This window comes from Antennarius striatus, chromosome 8 (assembly GCF_040054535.1).
Source record: "Antennarius striatus isolate MH-2024 chromosome 8, ASM4005453v1, whole genome shotgun sequence".
Classification (NCBI taxonomy): domain Eukaryota; kingdom Metazoa; phylum Chordata; class Actinopteri; order Lophiiformes; family Antennariidae; genus Antennarius; species Antennarius striatus.
The window spans coordinates 4,571,971-4,585,773 of record NC_090783.1 but is presented as its reverse complement, the minus strand read 5'-3'; the positions used below and the strand labels follow the sequence as shown (position 1 = coordinate 4,585,773).

Below are 13,803 nucleotides of genomic sequence, written 5' to 3'. Positions count from 1 at the left end.
CGTAATTGTTTGCTCGTGTGTTTATGTTGGACGGTGCCTCGACATACGCCGTGAGGTGAAACGAGAGGAGCAGGATGATAATAATCGAGTTTCCCAATGACTGGATGAGCCAAAGTGAGCCGCGAGGGGATGAAGTCTGAGCTCAAACTGGCCCTGAATGTTGAGAATTCAGCGATGGGGAAAATCAGACATGAACACGTGATAGCCGACACGCTAACTGGACTTTCTCTACGCAGGAAACATTTGTCTTCCATGTGCTTTAATTACTTCAGTCGTGAAGCGGGATGGGAGCTGCTGAGAAGTGAAGAAGAAAAGGGCGAAACCCCATCCCATGACTCCACTGGTTGGTGTCGTGGTGTGGGTGAGTGATTTATTGACCATCTCAGAACGTGCTCGGTCAGAATGGACGAGGCCAACACCAATGAGTGAGAGTGAGGGGATCCGTTTCCTTGGGCTCATTGATAATGACATACCTGCTTGGGCTGTCCGTTAGTCCTACAGCACACACTACTTAGGCTCTAACTGGAAAATCAATACGCTCCTCTCTCAAGACCTCTTGCTGCCATGGCTCTTTGTGATTGGCAACCGCAGCCTAAGGTCGTCCCTGGCGACCGGAAGAGTTTGGCGGAGCGAGCAGGGGGAGGGGTTTAGTCCCAGCACTTTGACACTTTAGGGAGAGCTTAACGATGTGGGACTGGTTGCTACGTAGCACCAGGGTGGTTTCCTTTGACTGAGTGACCATCCATTCAGTCGCTCCAGGTAACCCAGAGGAGCCGTCACCACCCCACTAATTAGAGTTACCAATGTCTTCTCAACGGCGGTATTATCTTTCCATGGTCCAAGGTCTGACACTGACCTTTAGGAGAAATAACTGTTTTTTGTTTTTTTCAAAAACATAACCTTTCATTGTGAAGATGTGGAAGGGATTTTAATATAAAAAGCATCTACAATTTTTTTGTGTGAAAATTTACACAGAAAAAAACTGAGGTTAAAAAAAAAAAGAGCCACAATTAGCATTTAACCTAATGCTATTATTCATATTGTGCGTATTCTTTGAGTTTAAGCAATACAATTCTGCAACTATGAGTCATAATGTATCATCTTTCAGCTTTGACTTTCCATTTGCTACAAGGATTACTTATTATTTTCATTCAATAAATACAATAAAAATGGCCTCTTTATTACATCATTCTAACAAATATGATTTAACATGGTTATGTTTGATTTTACTGTCAGTGTGTGGCCCAGCGGTTCATATTTTCCAATACTCTTAAATTAATTTAAAATGCTTATATAATGTAAAATGAGTTCCAATAGCATACTAAACATTACTATTACAATACATTATAACACTTTGAAGTGTTTACTGAAAGTGTTTGTATTTTTTTTATGCCGCAATGCAAAATATTTCCATTAAACCTAATTTCACACCCTCTTTGGACTACATATACATATGTAATGATGTTATTTTGAACTGACAGGAGTCAGAAGTTATTGGCCAACCTCAATCTGTGGTTTTGAGTAACTCAAACCAACCCTAGAAAAACACTGTCAAATGGGCCACTTAGTTTTTGTATTTATTATTCCACAGTCCTCTTACATTTTTACACATCAGATTGTGAAACAACAAAGCAGACCAACAACAATAAAAACGCTAATTAATGTTCTACAACCTTAACTGCTATTACAATGATGAAACTGTTTGAATCTGGACACAAGAACAGTTCACAACCCAGTCAGGTAAAAGTTTTTCCAAATAGGATTTTGCCGATATTTCCTTTTACCGATCATCTTTGAGTAGAGTGCACTGCGTGGAGTGTCCTGGAGTGCCTCTACAACAAAAACTGTTTTGCACTAAATGCAGACGGTGCTTCTAAACACACATACGTAGACAGGCAAACACACATCTGCTCAGTGACTTCATCAGTTCGGCTCTCTGCCAAGCAGATGCAGGGGCCTGCAAGTCAATTAGCTGCCTGCCATGATTTTCTTTGAGCCCTCTATGGGGGAGCAGCTGGGTCCAACCGAGTTTTGAAGACAGCGACAAAATGTGTGAACAAGCATAACAGCATCAAAAATGTACTAGCTTGGCTCACATGTGTATGTGAGTAGTTAACGGGACACTATCCTGCAATTATCATGAAGTAATGGGATCAAAGAGAAAAAGGTGAACTTACTAAAAATTGCCAAGCCTTGATACCCACCACTAGTATCACTTGGATTTAAAATACACAGTCATTGAGGAGACGGAGGAGGAAATGTGTCACACACAGAAAATATATTATCCGTTTTGGTGCCATCTTTATTATCTTCCCAATTCTATCCCGTACCACAAAATAGAGCAATAACATAAAGACCAACGCCTGTGGGCCACTCTGCTGTAAATTACTTTGGGAGACTTTTATTTGACGTATGTGTAGTATACATTGACATTTCAGACACTCAAGTAGATAAACCAGATTGAGCTAATTATGAATGAAAGTCAATTTTACCGCAAACAGTTCTGACACAAGATGCTCAAATAACAGACCAAATGTGTTTGAGATGGCTTTAAAAGACCGCTTGTGCCTTCCATGTAGTGTTCCTCCTTATGAACCCATGAAAACAGTTTCGCACAGACACCGCTAAACCACCTGGTGATGCCCAGAGTAATGAAGAGGGGGAGGAATAGAAGAATGAAGCGCCGCAGTAGAAAAGAAAAGGATAAAAAGAAGCAATGCGGTTACCCATCTGCTGGCAGAGATTTGCACAGGCATGGACACTGTTTTGTGCTCGTGAGGGGATCACAGTAGAATCCTCGCTCAGACTCAGATCAAAGCGTTCTCTGACAGGCCCCTGATCTTTTTTCCAGTCAATGTGAACCAGGAGGGGAAAGTCTTTAGGAACCACAGATAATTCTGGATGCTTGAGAAAGTGCCCAAAAAATCAGCAAAAATGGATGAAGTGAGTGGCATTGAGGAGGTGTGTGTGCGTAAACACACATATACTGTATACATATATGTACATACACATTTATATACTATTTGTTGCCATATATTTCATTAAACTAGAATTAGTGTCCTTCATATTATTAACAAAGTTGCCCTCCAAATGGAATTGATTAAACTCACTGGAGCTCTGAGCCTGACAATAAACAGTTATCCTCAAATCAAACAACCAGACATTTTTCACTATTTATTTCTCTGTTCTCATTATATTCATGACTCCAAACATTGGGAGGAATACTCTCTAAATCAGTATAATGCTGAGGGACGGACTGTCAAATTTTAGATGAATATTTCTTTTTTAAATTGCACAATAAGTCAAGGTCACAGAATCAGCATTTGTCTTCCTAGAAACTGTCATAGTTCTAGGATGGATAACAAAAATGGATGCTGTGTATTCATTTAGCTGCTTAAGCATTGAATTCCAGCGCATGACATAAGAGCATCTGTTAACCAATGGCTGCAATAGATTTTTTTTTTTTTGAGTAATTCTGACACGAGAGACCAAAGTTAAATTCAAAAGTTCTCCATGAGAAGATCTGCCCAAATAAAATATATATAACAGTGTGCGATATTCAGCGATTTACTGTGTAAATAAAATACTAATCATCATACAGTATATAGTTTTAGTGGTAACTTCTATTTTGGATAAAAATCGCTCCAGCTTGGCTTCTTATGGACCCTGAAATAAAGTTGAGCAACAAACACATGCATGTTTAAGGCAGGACGCAGCGAGAAATACGAGTAGACATAATTATGTCTGATCAGCATTTGTGGAAGGCCTCTCAGTACAGATAGACTGCAGTGCCTGATCCGCATTTTATTCAGATAAGATTATCACTTTGAATTCAACCACTTAATTTGAAGGGAATAACTAAAGCCTTGAGGTGCAAGGCTCTCGGAAAAAATCGCATTAAGATGAAATCTTGTTAACTGTTCCACGAGGTAATCGAGCTCCAACAATATTTCACATGGCTTTCTTTGCGGGTTTTATTTTCTCCACCGTGCGTACTGAGACGCGCTGCAGCCGCGTCCCTGTGGGAGAAGGTAATGGCTTCTTCAGTCCTCCAACATGAAGGCAAGAGTGACAAACTCCTAGACTAAATTTAATTATTCAGTTTGGACAGGGTTCACCATGAGGTTCACGCATGGCCAAATTAACTAACCCAAGCTTTATTGCCTTAAAAGCAAGCGATTCGTTTAAAAAGGGCGCATCAGGTGAGTCACGTTGATTCGTCCAGCTTTTGTGTTTATAGTTCAGGTGACACTAATTCAAGCTTTTTATAGCCTGAGCTGCAGGTGCACTCCATGCAGGACAGAAAACGAGAAAACTGAACAATATATAGCGGTCTAAAATATTCATGTTCCTAAATAGTTACACGTGACTAGTACGTGCGTAATGTTTGATGGATTAACGCAGGATAACTTGATAGAAGGTAAAAAGAATTAAATACCCATGGTATTAATTTATTTTATAAATAAAGTGACCACTAATCACGTCACGATCGTGCTACATTTCTTATATAAACCAAAACAGCCCACCAGAGGTTGTACGCATAGTGTGATAATTTGCGCAAATAAATGGACAAAAACACAGAATATCATACTTGCTGTTAATAATAATAAAAGGTCTTCAATTCCAGAGGCTCTCAAAGAGTAAGAAAACATTGCGTTAAAAGCGGATAGAAAAAGAGATTTACGGCAGACAAAAGTTAAATGCTGTCACTCACACTGCGTCTAATCCTAATCCTCAGAACGCGTCAGACGAATTTGCGCGCAAAAACCGATATTTTCCAGAAAGAAAAAAAAACAACAACAACAACAACACATTGTATCGCAGGCTTAGGTTGTAAACACCGGATTTCTCCTGTATATGCGTGAAGGTTTGTGTTTTTCCTGAACCCGAACTGGTATCAGAGAAGGAGCTCCGTGCGCCCGCCGGACTCTGCTGCCGCCGGAGCTCCTCTGCTCTGATTGGCTGCCTGCACTGACAGCTCCGCACATGATTGCAGGAAGAGAAGCCCGACCCCTTTCACTCTTCCTAAAGGAACCATTCATAAACTACACAAGTCCGGCGCACAGCTGAGTGTGGAACCAAAAGTGAGCGGGGGCACGGAGGAGAGAATTACAGCGAGAGGAGATGAGTGGTCAGAGAAGATGTTTTAGCGTTTAGCGTCTGCAGCCCAGGACACGGATGGTGACCCGCAACCCGAATATGAATTTGACTGGCCGTGCTGGAAGTGCTCATGACTTGGAGTGATATTTAGCAGTTGCATCCCTATCCGTTTCCTCCTCCTCAAACTGACGTCCATCCGCTGCAAAAGCAAAAAAAAAAAAAAAAACCAAAAAAAAAACAACCCTCCAAAACTTTGATTACCCAAGTTTTCCTGCACGGGGAAGCGTTTGCCTCTGGCTTTACCGGTAAGCATTGGATCCGTCAACTTACTGCGACTCTCCGGTGTACAGCCCGGACCTCTGCCCCAACATGATTGCGACGCAGGCAAAGCTGGTCTACCAGCTAAACAAATATTACAACGAAAGATGCCAGGCGCGCAAAGCGGCCATTGCGAAGACCATAAGGGAGGTTTGTAAAGTGGTGTCGGATGTCCTGAAGGAGGTGGAGGTGCAGGAGCCCCGGTTTATCAGCTCCCTGAGTGAGATCGACGCGCGCTACGAGGGGATGGAGGTCATCTCCCCCAACGAGTTCGAGGTCGTGCTGTACCTCAACCAAATGGGGGTGTTCAACTTCGTGGATGACGGCTCCTTGCCCGGCTGCGCGGTGCTGAAGCTGAGCGACGGCCGTAAAAGGAGCATGTCGCTGTGGGTCGAGTTCATCACCGCCTCGGGCTATCTGTCAGCCAGGAAGATCCGCTCCAGGTTTCAGACTCTCGTGGCGCAGGCCGTGGATAAATGCAGCTACCGCGACGTGGTAAAGATGGTAGCGGACACCAGCGAGGTCAAACTACGGATTAGAGAGAGGTACGTGGTGCAGATCACCCCCGCCTTCAAGTGCACTGGGATTTGGCCTAGAAGCGCAGCTCAGTGGCCCATGCCTCACATCCCCTGGCCGGGTCCGAACCGGGTAGCAGAAGTCAAAGCCGAGGGGTTCAACCTCCTCTCCAAGGAGTGTTACTCGTTAACGGGGAAGCAGAGCTCCGCGGAGAGCGACGCCTGGGTCCTGCAGTTCAGCGAGGCCGAGAACAGGCTGCTCATGGCCGGCTGCAGGAAGAAGTGTCTGTCCGTCTTGAAGACTTTGAGGGATCGTCACCTGGAGCTCCCCGGACAACCCCTGAACAACTACCACATGAAGACCCTGCTGCTGTACGAGTGCGAGAAGCACCCGAGAGAGACCGACTGGGACGAGTCTTGCCTCGGAGACCGACTGAATGGAATCCTGCTGCAGCTCATATCCTGTCTGCAGTGCCGCAGATGTCCCCACTACTTCTTGCCAAACTTGGACTTGTTTCAGGGAAAGCCTCACTCAGCCCTGGAGGCTGCTGCTAAGCAGACGTGGAGACTAGCGAGGGAAATCCTCACCAATGCGAAAAGTTTGGACAAACTATAAAGCGATTGTCGAGATGGAGCCGAGAGACTTTTTTTTTTTTTTTTTTTTTTGGGGGGGATAAAAAAGAAAAAAACAAAACTCCAGAAAAGGACAAAGACGAATCCCCTGCGACTGATTCTCCAAGCAATGTGAAAAATCAGTAACAAAATTAATAATAATAATAATAATGCATCGAGCAAAACCACCAAACCCCCTTTTGTTTTTATAAAAATGGATCAATTGGGCTACTGAGAGAGAAAAAGAGAACGTGAAGGTACATTTTCAGATCTATGTAATAACTTTTTAGTTGTCTTCTTTAAATGTTTTCACAAAGTGAAGAACCTTTTTATTTAAATATATGCACAAAATCGTTAAAGTGAAACAATAATGTAGCGTGCCAAGTTCAATTTTTCTTTTCATTATGTGACTTTAAAAAAAAAAGAAGTGTTAATAAAATTGTTGCAAATTAAATTACAACTCGGCTTCGTGTCTTGACGTGTTTCGACAGCTGAGATGATGCAATTTATTTTTGGATAGTTTTAATGGAGAAACGCGCTAAATTATTAAAAAGATGAGCACTAAAATCAAAAAGGAAAAAAAAACAAACATACTGGTGTAAAATTTAAAGACAGAATATGCACAGCCGACTTTAGGCCATAAGTTATTTTTACAGTGCGTTGCAGGCTCAATAGGATTTTGGAATGAATGTAAATCAGCAGACTCCTGTTAATATATAGGCCCGGGAGCATCTCTGCTTTAACTGCAGCAGGAGCACAGGCCTACAGCTGAGCTGCACTTTTAATCCGATTAACGCGGTTGATTTTAGATTAAAGCGACGTATAAAACCACTGCAGTCAAATTTATTAGATTTAATATCGTTGTAAATCACATTTTAATAAATATGACCGTTCATAAAACTAACACAGTTGTGCAAATTGAAAAACAAATCTTGTATTCCATGGTGAGTCTGGACCAACAGTTGGAATAAACCACTTGTGGGGTCTCGACATGTTAACATGGAGTTCATAGTGAAACTGCTTACAGTAGATTATTCAGAATCTTGCTGCTTATAGATATTTGACACAGATACTACGTTAATATCATATTTTGATCACATTGAAATCACATTTAAAAATATGTTAGAGCTTAAAATATCGATCGTTGCGTGGTAAGGTGTGAGCCACGTGTCCTGACGTTTGATCTGTAAAACACTGTTTAATTATTCATTTATTATAAAAAAGATATGAATTGCCTATCACCACTGAACAATATTAGACACTGCCCATGATGCTAAATTCAGATTATTGTGCAAAATATGAATATGAAATTTAATTTAATCACAAAAATAGAACACCAAAAAACCAAAACACACACCTGCAAATTAATTGTTGCCGTTTCAAATAAAATTAAGTCATCACGTTGCATCTTACAGTATGACGTCATGTTGAAACTGACACTAATACCTTTGTTTTGTAGTCACAAAAATACGTTTTCTACAAAATACATTTCGTCGGCTGTTACTGTAAAATGCAAATCCTGCATGTTGCATGTCCGCACTGAGTGACATTTTGAGACTTGATCAATGGAGCTGGAGTCTCTTACCTTTGGATCGATAGCCTTAAAGCCCGGCTCGTCTTCATCCACCTCGAAGAAGAGCTCGGAGGCGGTGACGGACAGGGTACCCTTCACCACCACGGCCGGAGCCACCAGCTGCGCGCTGGCGCTTAAGCTTACTGGGCCTGCAGAACCAGACGCACGCCGGTCAGAACACAAACAGGGAGTCCCCCGTCTCCCACTGGCGGAACAGGGGGGATGCTTTAAAGAACCCAACGTTAAAGTTGATCAATTAAAAAAAAAAAAAGTCAAAATTTGATTTCACTGAGCCGATGGTTTTAAACGCACCACGGGCCTTCAGTTTGGATCAGATTTATTGATGAGCAAAATCAAGATGCGACATTCAAAACACATATACTGCCTGTTTTTAAAGCTAAGACTGCTTTATCCTACTAATATTCATATTTCCTTTTATAATCACTGATTAAAACACGTCCATCTAAAAGCTATGTCTACTTCTAACACAGTTCTGTCAAGTAGTTGATAAATTTAGATAAGAAACATGCAAACTGTTCCGTAAAGTTTAAACAAATATTTACTTTTGCACGAAAATAATTGTCATAGAATGTGGAAAAAAAAAAAAAACTTTTGAGACACGCTTGTCAAAATTCAATTGTCAGTCAGGACGCATTCATTTGCGGCCGGTTGGGTAAAGCTCTGTTTAATCTCTAATCAATCTTAATTTATGCCAGTAGGACAATGAGAGGCCGACTCGGGGGAGCTGTGGGTGGAAGCTCTGCCGGGCTCTGCACATGTGAGCCATTGTATTTGCAGATGTGCGCCGCGGCGAAAAAAGAGGCTGGAAGCCCCGGCTTGATTTCCCAGAGCGCCCTCACACCCGTGCGAGCGGATGGAATAAACAGATCCGCATTCATCCATGCGCCTGTCGTGATCGCCGCGAGTACTGACAAGTTATCCGCGGGTTGAAATAACATTTTTTTTAATGTTGTTTTTTTTTTTTTTTTTTGCTCGTCCAGTCAAAGAGATTCAATTACACCTGAAGGAGACAGCAGCGTAAAGAGGAATCTGAACCCTCTCCCTGACAACCTCGAGATGCGCGCATCGTTTAGACCGGATTCCTGCTGCGTTATTATGAGCATTCTGACGCTCCGTTAATGCGGTTTAGGAGTCATGTGAGACATGTTGCTGCACACAAAATGCTGATCACACCGCAATCCGATTAGCAGACTGTATTATATTTAATTGACATTACTGACACAAGCAGATGTAAGGCAACAAAGAAGTGACAACACCATGAGTTGGAGTGAATTTAATCTGTGGCCGCGTTGGATCACATTGGAGAGATTTGCTGCTTTTCTTGAACCATTTAACGCCCCATTTTAGGGTGAGCAGTATCCTGGGACAAACTCTGCTACTGCTGGATAAAAAAATGTTGGTAGCTGCTCAGGCCGTGTGTGTGTGTGTGTGTGTGTGTGTGTGTGTGTGTGTGTGTGTGTGTGTGTGTGAAGCCTGTTCTCCAATTTGCAGACAGAAAACTGTAGATACTGTGCTTACATGCAGCACCCTCACAGTGGTACTTTAATGACTGTTTTTCAGCGGTATAATGCAGAGTAAGCCTTTTTGTAAAAACAAAACAAAAAATGTTTTTACCTGTAAATAAGGAGTTCATGCTTTTAGGGAATTAATGAATCATAAATCTGATATCAAAAGAAAAACAGCATCATCATATGGATAATAGTGTCGGCCTAAGAGGGCGGATATAGATGCAAACGTACAAGACAGTCATATACTCTGCATGAATGATACTGAGCTATAAGAAAACTACGGCTTTATTTCTTCACTTTGGGCTGGAGGACAAACAGTTGAACAAGGAGAGGTGTGACTGGGTTAGGAGAGGTGAAGGAGGATGAGACAGTTCTTTACCTGTATAGTTCTCCAGGTCTTTCTCCTCGATGGATGACAGCACGTCGTCGTCTCCATCAAGCGATGCCTCACTCTCTGAGTTCTGATTCCCCAGAGCCTGACTCCTGATCGACTGCTTCCCTTTGAGAATATCCTCCTCGGAGGCTGGAGGGAGGAAAAGTTGCTTTTTATTTGTCATTTAATACATTACAGTTGAAGTTTTTTTTATATAATTCTACATTTTTTGCTTTTATTTCAGTGCAGTTTGATGGTGTTCAAAGTTTGAAACTCATGTGAGCAGATTTTATTTTATTTTCATATTTTTTAACAGAAACTGAATATATGACATGCATAATTTAAAAAAAAACACTCCAAATAGAAAATTAAAAAATTATTCCTTTTAACTTTGCATTACAGGTTACCTAAACAAATACACTCAAATAGGATCAGCTATACCCCCCTATACCACACACATGCAAAATCAAAATGTGTGTGTAGTCTACAATTTAATTCTCAGAGCTGTTCATAAAACACACATCAATCTAGGAAGACCTAAAGCAACAGCACAAAGTAACCCAGGTTTAGAAACTTTAAAACATTTATCTTAAAAGTATGTTATTCTTTCTAAAGGTGGTATAAACTTTATTTTGCCAACAAAGACCAGGCCAACTTTTCTAAAATATTGTAGTTTTGTTTTTCTAAACCGAAAAGCATCAGTCAATCAGCTCTGTTATTTATCAGATCGATCAGTTTCCATCTACACCAGCTCGTGTTGCGTTCACAGACCTCCAGAGTAAATGTGGCCAGACAAACCCAAAGCGACGAAAGACAAAAGACTGACATAATCCCAACCCTCAAATCATTTTACTACCAAACAAAATGAAAACAGATGCAATTTCAGACAACTTTTATTCAAACACAATTTTTTAAGAAAATTACGAATAATGGAAATTGCTACTCTGCGCATTTTGATTTCAACTGATCCTGACATGAGGTTCCAAATGAATTATTTCGGAAAAATGTTAATCTGCAAACATTTACAAAGTCCTGCATCACCCAGCGGTGCATGTGTGACGATCCACAAACTAAAAGGAGCACAAAGACCGGCTGGCAAGTCTTTCCTCTCTGTAAACAGAGCTGCAGATATGGAGAGCGTTTTCACTGCTTCTGTGTATGTTTACTAATCCCGCATTCTGGTACCAGCAACACGGTTGTAATCCAGCAGAGACGCTGAACACATGCAGAGTGGATTTGTTTCATTATCACCTGAGGGGAGGGGGGGGGGGGATCCATTACACTTCCTAAAAATGCACAGTCGCGTCATGTAGTTATATTCTTTGAAACCGCTGCAAGAGCCAGGGATAAAAAATCTCTTGTCATGGAAAATATGCAGCTCACTGATATTTAGAATGGTCTTCCTGTAATTAAGCCTCCCTGGAGGATTCTTTCGTTAGCAGCAGTGAAATTACTACCAGCTCCTCTAATACGTACCACATGCCATTGTATTCACACCAAAGCGAGTGGACAGGGGGCCGATCACAAGCTCAAAAGCGTGCATTTGAACTTCTTTGCATTGCACAATAAACATGCTAAGCAATTCTCACAACTGTATAAGAAGCGCTACGAACACACAGCATCAACCCTTCTAAAAATATTCCGTCTGCTGCAACAGAACATCGTGTCTGATTTTAAATCTACTCCTTTCAAGTCGGAATTATTAATGATTCTTCGATATATCCGCTGCAAGTATCGGTAATAAAATGATGAGCAGTCAGCATATTTGTTGGCTGAGTCACAACAGAAAGAAATAATATATTGACCAGATGTGTTGCATTTTAGCAAGTATACAAAAATAATTGACAGGCTGCACGGGAATTTCTCGCTTACTCTCTGCCAATAGTAGTGTTGATATTTTATTTATTCCAAAGCGGACCGCTTACGCTTTCATTCAGATGTTAACTCTTAACAGTTGTTGTGGGGGTTTTTTTAAACATTTTTAGGGTGTCATTTAAATAATTCAAAAGGACAATTACAATGACAAACAACCTATGCAAAGAGCGGGCCATGCCACATTAACAAAATAAATCTACACCTCAATGTCATCACTCATCACACAAGGAGCAGAAACGGTCATAAATCCCAACAGGTTGTGTTTTCCGAGACCCCATTTCCCTGACTGGGGAGATTCAGCTACCTGCTTATACAACTTCAGGCATGCATGGTCACAGCAATTAAATTGTCAAAATTAACAAATTTGTTTTTAATGGGAGCGTAGCCAGGAGTGTGGTCATGAGGTGAGTATTGATTACCAGAACAGAGACATTAGTCTTGAGGTATTTACTCTGCCACCTCTGGTACACAGACCCTGGACCAGCCCAAATCAATCCCCAGAAAAGATGGTTCTTTCCAGCCGTAAACACATAACAGCCCGCTGGAGCACACCGGCAACCCAAACCCTCCTATGGAAATCATCTTGGCATGGTATGAATGATAACAGTTGTCCATATATCCTTCACACAGAATAAGCATTTTTCTCTCTCTATATATATAAAAAAAGTTATGTTTCCCTCTTTTTAAAACACGATTATAAAAATACGCTAATAAAGATCAAGATTTGACAAAAAATATTAAAAACCTTAATATTTTCTTCTGCTTGTAATTTTTTTTTTAATGTAGCTGCAAGTAGTAAAGAAATCTGGGTAAATTCAGGATTGATCTTATGCTAAATATTTTCTTAGGGAGTGAGGCTGCATTTTCTCCACAGCAACTGATGAATATAATTATAGCCAGATATGACCTTTGGGCTCAGTTTGAAAACTCAGCCCTGCATTCTCATCTTGAGCTGCACTTCCGTAACAAATGTCGGGTCGACTAAAACAAGACGAAAGGTTACATCAGAAAATGGATGCCGTCAGGCTTCAATGTCAAAGAGTTATTTTAATGATATATTCCTATACTTTAGCCAGGGCGGTAAACTCTCTGGAGGTAGCATACCCTTGCCACAACTAGCTTCTGGCTATTTTTACACAGACTTCACTTTGAAACAAAATGTTATTCAGACGAATTTGCCTTTTTACCCCAGAGATGACTATATATATGCAGCAGGGACGGCTTTGAATTAATACTAGACAAAATACACGAATAACCAAATCACAGCTTGAACATATTTTCATTAGCTTAAAGAAGTCAGTGATGGGGCATGAAGGAGATGCCTGTTCTCCATCAAGAAGTAGCAGAAGGGAAAACAAGGATGAATTAAGAGGGAAACAATGAAAAATTCAGCAGCTCGCTGTAAAAGAACAGCAAGCAGCTGGACTCGGGCCTCGTTCTCCAGCTGCCTTCACATCACAGCCATTACTGCACACAAAAGTCTCTCAGGATTCAGGGATCCCTAACACTTATTGCTTTTAGATCACTTTATTGGTTCTTGTCACAAATGCCATTTGTTTTGGGAATGATGTCATGCTTCAGGAGAATTTTGGAGGTGACACACAGAGGACACCGCCAGTTCAGAATTGGTCATTTATATTTATTGAGCTGCTAAACGTCGGCCCTAAACGACGATGATGGCAAACCCCGATGTGAGCTGGATCTTTGTAGAAATGAGGGATTAGATGCACTCGAGGAGAGAAATGTGACTCCTGGTGTTAACGCACAGGCCAGTGTCATTTAGCTAGAGCGGTCACTAACGCCTGCTGGGAATTTTAAGCTGTGTTCAGAAGAGGTTTTATTGAAAATTACCACCTGTCTTTGCAGAGAGCGGCACAGATGAGAATCTGATCTGATCCATTCCAAAGA

The 13,803-nt window shown here is 41.3% G+C and overlaps 2 protein-coding genes across 5 annotated transcripts in view; one reads left to right on the top strand and one right to left on the bottom strand.

Annotated features, from left to right (window-relative positions):
* Nucleotides 1–13,803, bottom strand: part of lrba (LPS-responsive vesicle trafficking, beach and anchor containing) — a 150,113-nt gene that overhangs the window by 53,882 nt on the left and 82,428 nt on the right. For all 4 annotated transcript variants that reach the window (XM_068320696.1, XM_068320700.1, XM_068320699.1 and 1 more), the window contains 2 exons: nt 10,027–10,170; nt 8,131–8,267 (listed from right to left, as the gene is read on the bottom strand). In XM_068320696.1, the coding sequence (XP_068176797.1) occupies nt 8,131–8,267; nt 10,027–10,170 (281 nt within the window). The remainder of the gene's footprint in view (nt 1–8,130; nt 8,268–10,026; nt 10,171–13,803) is intronic.
* Nucleotides 4,611–6,990, top strand: mab21l2 (mab-21-like 2). Its single transcript, XM_068322027.1, has one exon. The coding sequence runs from the start codon at nt 5,470–5,472 to the stop codon at nt 6,547–6,549; it is 1,080 nt and encodes a 359-aa protein (XP_068178128.1). The 5' UTR covers nt 4,611–5,469; the 3' UTR covers nt 6,550–6,990.